The 6,300-nt window shown below is 30.9% G+C and overlaps 1 protein-coding gene across 1 annotated transcript; it reads left to right on the top strand.

Annotated features, from left to right (window-relative positions):
- Positions 1-5,227: 5,227 nt before the first annotated feature.
- LOC134251864 (E3 ubiquitin-protein ligase TRIM71-like) lies at positions 5,228-6,037 on the top strand. The gene has a single exon (XM_062734288.1). The coding sequence runs from the start codon at positions 5,228-5,230 to the stop codon at positions 6,035-6,037; it is 810 nt and encodes a 269-aa protein (XP_062590272.1).
- Positions 6,038-6,300: the final 263 nt, after the last annotated feature.

Here is a 6,300-nt window from a genome sequence, read left to right as displayed (position 1 = left end):
CGTAAAAATGAATAATTTAATATACTGGTTGAATAACAATGACATGTATTAAAAATACGATATCTCTATTACCGATTTTCCTATTTATTCTGAATAGCACAATCACAGTATTTGTTACGGTTAAAACGTACTAGCCAATCCATATAAGTAAAGAATATTTTACCAGGATACAAGTAGGTGACTATTGAACATGTTCAAACAATGATAAAGAAAATTCAATATAGCTGATTTTAGGACTAGCTGCAGATATAAAACGTTAAAATCACAGAAGGAAATACTAGTATCAACATGCATTATGAAAACCCATGTTAAAATTATTATAACTTTTAGATTACTAATTTTTCATATATAAAGTGATCAATCTCAGGAATACGAGGAATTCTAAACATAAATTTTTCACAATAATCAATTTTCTTGGAATCTGTTTTATGTAAACAATGGGAAGAACAGATAAATCTCTACCTGTGATATAAATCCTTTAAACAAACAAGGTTTCAATAAAAATTGCACATGTTTTAACTTCATACCTAAGTGGTAAACCTTTTTTTCCGAGAAATCGATGATAACCTTTTAAATTTTCCTTATCATTCAAGTATAAAAGGAAATCGCGGACTTAAACTTTGCCTTTACAGCCATCCGACTTGCGAAGACAAATCCCAATAAGAGATATAACTAGAAAAGAAACTCGTTGCGAGCAACGAGAGGTCTTCCGCCCGATTCTGAAAAAAACCCCGCAAAATTGAGCTGAAAAAAGTGATAAAACTTGTTATGAAAACAAAGGGCATTGAACCCGGGTCGTTAGCATGAAAATCCAAACCGCTTACTATTACTCTATAAGAACCAAAGCTCTAAATGTACTTGTATATACTTCTGCAACAGTACATGAGTTTTCGAACAATGAAAGGCAGGTCACTATTAATAATTTTGTGTCAAACACCACGAGTAAATCTTCGCGCTTTTTCTTTGGAATGTTCCATTAAATAGGTGCGATAGCGTCGATGGAAATGAAACAAGAACGTTCTTATAGCTTAAATTTCAAGATTAAGAAAGTATATTTAGCATATTTACACATTCCATATCGTATATAGATAAATAATACTAAATCAGTGAATCTGGTAAACTTTTTACCCTTTTATTTTTAATTTCCTGTTCATCCCCACTAAGAACATATTGATAAAAGCATGCCTACTACAGTCAGGGAATCAGATAACATTTATGTTCAATAATTTAAATCAGATCTTTGAGACAAGAATGTTAATATGAACTCCATTCAACGATATTTTGAAAAATGATTTTCTTATATTTTTTTTTCTTTTCTATAGTTTGAATATGACACAAGTCCGCATGTGCAAAACAGTGGTTACGTTTAATACTTACTATGTACATCCATATTGTTTCTTAAAAACTATTACTAGGTATCGCATTTCATTTGCACATTTAGTCTTTTCTTTTTCTACTTTGAGAACCAGCCAAAACCAATTATAGAAGACGTTTCAGACGACCAAGGATTAAATCATAGTTTGACACAGAATTATAACGTAACAACGACGTGAGAATCCAAGTATTCCTTTACACTTCATTTATCCTATATTACTTTCATTCAAGCAAACGCTCGGCTGACTTCGTAAACCCTGAACTGCGAAATGTCGGAAATGACAGAGACAGCCGCCATTTTGGACCCGCTTCAGATTTTTAAATGTTAATATCTAGAGTTTGGATTTATCAATATTCAAACAAATGATACAGTGAGCATTAAAAGAAAGGTTTCTATTAGCATTCCAAAAATAAATGAAAAATATTGAAAAACAAAAAAGTTAGAAAATACGGACTTTTTAATTTCGCTTCCGATAGCAACCGGAAGTAGAAACGACGCACAAAGAGGTAATTCCACAAATCTAGAAGTGATCATCTATCATCTCTAATAAGTCTCCAGTTAATATCTTAATCCATTTTTGAAAACAAAGGGGGAACAAAAATCCGTTTTAAAATCAGAAAACTGTCAATATCTTGGAACCGAAGGTGAGTATTCCAAATTTTCCTTGTCATGCCACAACTTCATATAATGACGCATAATTCCTGAAAGTTTCATTGAAAACCACTGAACAGTTTTCGAGAAATCGCCTGCACAAAATTTTGGGGAAAAAATAATAATAATAAGAAGAAGAAGAAACAGTAGAATCACTAGAAGGTCTTCCGTGAAGACGGAAGACCTTAATAATTTTCCTTTCAAGACCCAAACAAGTAAGTATGAATTTTTTCCCTAATATCTTAAGGTAACATATTTAAAAAAAATCATCAAGGATTCATATTACTTACCGATTCGTAATCAAATAAAATCGATTAACAAAACTTTCAGCTTACTTTTATTATGATTTAATAATAATACGGCCTAATCTCTTCTTTAGTAAAAAAAAAAAAAATGGTGTACTTCACTTATCTGTGTCAAAACTCACCCTAAAATATGTGGTGTTTACACCACTGTAGAAAAATCAAGCGTCTCATTGATTCGTGGTACGTTACCAAAATCTGAGTTATTTGTATGGCGTGTTATTTCGGGCACATATTGCTTGATAAAAAAGATGAAAAAATATTGACGGAAATCGGTGCTTTATTCCAAAAATTAAATAGTTTATTGCAAACACCTTTATATAATTTTTTATAAAGATCATTTTTTACGTTAAACAATAGAATGCTTTCTTTGGTTGTTACTAAGAACAGGTGAAAAGAGCAAACTTGTATAAAAAATCATTAAAATAACATATTAAGGTAGGATTCTTCTCACATTTTTTTATATTTAAAAGTTAATGAAATTTTCACAGAATCAAGAGGACAATATCACTAAGTGATGGTATTAAATTTGACCGTTTAATATTAGAAGCAAGGTCAGGTCAAGGTCATAGCCTTTTTGCTAGACATTAAGAATAAAAATTTACTTTTTCAAATCATGGGATCATTACTTGTAATTCAAAAGATTTAATGGTTTAAGATGATGTTACCAACATGATATTAATAATTTAAATAAAACGGATATTACTAATCAATTTTATCTACTTTTCTTAAATTTTTAGGATATATAAGTTATTTTCATATGCTTCATATATTTAACTTTTTCTCATTTTCACATATAGGAAAGTTGTCACATAAAGGTACAAAATGATACAAAAACTAAAACTTTTGATCGTTTACTAAGTGAGAAATATCATATTTTACAGATTTTTGGCTCAAATCTGTACTTATATTGGAAGCATTTAATAGCCAACATAGTTCTAGTATGTGTGAAAATCTAATTTATTTGATATATTTTGAAATTAAGTCCCCTATTGCAGCCCGGAGGACCGGGCTGCTCTATACATATAAGTTCAAAGACAGATGATGCAAACAATTTTTTTTTTGAAAAAAATATAACATCATGTCACAAGTTAAGAAATGTGGATAATTCTTAGAATATTTTCTCCTAAGAATTAGAAAATGAAATAGACTAGGAAAATATTAGTACTATTTCAATGAAAAAAAAAATAAACAAATCACATTCAGTAAAGGTTTACAGGTGAAAACAAATTTCAGAATATGTTACCTTGGTGCTAAAAGTGTAGTATAAACCTTAGAAAAATATACCAAGCCAGGTGAATTTTAAGAGGAGGAACAAAATGAAAAAAAATTAGCAATATCACATAGGCTGATTTTTACAATTTAGCTTTTCCTAATAAAATTCACCTGGCTTGGTATATTTTTCTTCAGTTTATATTGCAATTTAAGCACCAAGATAACATATTCTGAAATTTGTTTTCACCTGTAAACCTTTACTGAATGTGATTTGTCTATATTTGTTATTTCATTGAAATATTACTTATTACCAAGTGTTTTTCATATTCCAGTTCTTAGGAGAACAAAATCTAAGAAACATCCACTTTTCTAAACTTGTGACTTGATATTTAATCTTTTTCAAAGAAAAAAATTGTTTGTATCATCTGTTCTTAAGTGTTGGTGTATGGGGATTGGGGTGGGAGTAGCTATATAGAATTAAAGGTTTTCTAAACATTGAAAAGATTGTTAATCAGAATGTTCTTTCCGTGTATAAATTACGAGATATATAATATAAGTAATATATTTACTTTCATAAAGTGAATCGGTAAAAATATATATGTTTTTCATATTTAATATATAAAGTTACTTATCATTTAGTATCGTAACAACGACAGGTCCCTTTTTTTAGAACATCAAATTTTACTGCTTGTATAAAAACGTTCTCTGCACAGTTCGGTTTTTATATTCTAAAACTGAAAATAAATACATTTTTAAATATAAATGATGCATGTGTCTAACTTCATTTTATATTTTATGCAGCCAACATTTACTTGAGGGATTGATCAAGTTTAAAATGGCATCGTTTTTGATTGATTTTTATCCGACTACAAGTTTTTAAAAATATTTGCAACTATCGTCTCCATTAATAAGATGCATGTCTTTTAACATATATCGAAGCGGTTTGTTGATCAAGACTCATTTTCATAGTTTACTTTATATATTTCCCGGGCGACAATTGATGTTAACATCAATGTTTTCTTGTTATTAATTTGTCTTACATTTGAAAATTTTGTCTAATCTTTGATTGCATAAAAATTTTAACTAAAACCAATGTTCTATAATAATTTTGAGAGGCAGAAAAGAAGATATTTTCATATGGTCTTTTAAATCTCTTACACCTAAATATATGACAAACACACAAATTTACTTTGAATAATTCATCTACTCAGAGATTAGGGAAGAATCCTTCCTTAAGTAATAATATATTTAAATGTAAAATGAATTCGTATAACGGCATAGATTTTCATTTTTAATTCAAAGTTTAAAAAAGGACTTTAAAAGTTGAAAATAAAATGAAAGATTAGTGTCTGGCCCCTGTACTTTTCGGCTTCTTCGACCTAGGTTTGCTGGACATCCTTATGTTTTGTGTCTACTTTGTCCAAATCTAAATCACATGGACCCTATTTCTGGCTCTATTTTTGTCGGTTATCAAAATTCTAGTTCTCTCCTCAATCTGATAAAATATTATTCAATTTGTCTTCAGTTTTGCTTTTGAATTTTAGGATCTTGTAATTTCAGAAAAAAGAACATGGCTTTATTCTAAGGACAGGATATCGTTCGGTGTCGTTTATGTCCCATGCCTGTTCAATTTCACTTCAATTTGTGTAAGTTCGACCTTTGTGCTAAGTGCATCCCTGTGCATATGGCTGACAATTCAAGAAAACACGAAGTGGTTGAGTTTGAATCTAGAAGAAAGGTGCCGAAGTCTCTAGAATGCACGGTTCATCATGTAAAACGATGTGAGTTTTTCTGCGATGATTGTCAGATCCCTATATGCGTAGATTGCGTTACAGGTAAGCACAGGCATCACTCTTTTTTGAGTCTTGATGAAGTCCTGAAGAATCGTAGGCAGCAAATTTTTGATGATACTGCAGAACTTCGTGATATCATAATCCTAATGTACAACAATATCGATGAGGCGTCATCAGTTGCCAAGTTTGATACATTTATAGATGTAATAAGAGATGAAGAAGAAAAATTAAGCATGGTTGTGCGCGAAATAGGAAATAAATCGGTTGTTGAAATTAACAAAAAGAAACAAGAAAGAGAGCTGATAAATAACGACTTCTTAGCCTTGATAGCCGACACTAAAGAAAAGCTTTATGAACTGATTGAAAAAAACAACAACGTCCTCTGTTCCAGTGATGCCACGGCACTTTTGGGATATGAGACAAAGAACCAAAACTTCCGTTCAGTTCCAGAGCCAAAAAGTAACTGTCCAACGTTTCAACCTGGATTTGTTGGTGTAGATGCACTTCTGACAATTTTTTGTTTCATGCACAATGTATCTGTTCATAGTATTCAAAGTCCGTATGCCGATTTTGGAAACTTCTCCAAGCTTGAAAATTTGCATTGCATCGGATCAGAGATATGGCTTAGCGGAAGTAATCGTCTAGTCCAGAGAATCAACAGAATTGGGACTGTTCTACATAAAATTAGCACAGTCTTTTAGTACTGGCAAGCAATGTAAAAAAAGAATCTATATTTGCACATGTCTTCCCAAAAACGAAAGTGTACACATTAAAAAATAATAGAATTCAAACATTAATAGAACTTAACGCATGGTGTGCAGTTGGTGTGTGTTGCACAATGAATGGTGATATGATGATAAGCATGCGTTCATTGAGGACGGATCAAAGCAGAGTCGTCAAGTACGCAGATGAGGAAGAAATTCAAACTATTCAATACGACAACAAAGGGGAAGCTTTATTTTCC

The sequence above is a fragment of the Saccostrea cucullata genome, unplaced genomic scaffold (assembly GCF_032062105.1).
Source record: "Saccostrea cucullata isolate Sc308-1 unplaced genomic scaffold, CSIRO_AGI_Scuc_v1 ctg1625, whole genome shotgun sequence".
Classification (NCBI taxonomy): domain Eukaryota; kingdom Metazoa; phylum Mollusca; class Bivalvia; order Ostreida; family Ostreidae; genus Saccostrea; species Saccostrea cuccullata.
Note: the sequence above shows the minus strand (reverse complement) of the source record. Positions and strands in the feature narration are given on the sequence as shown.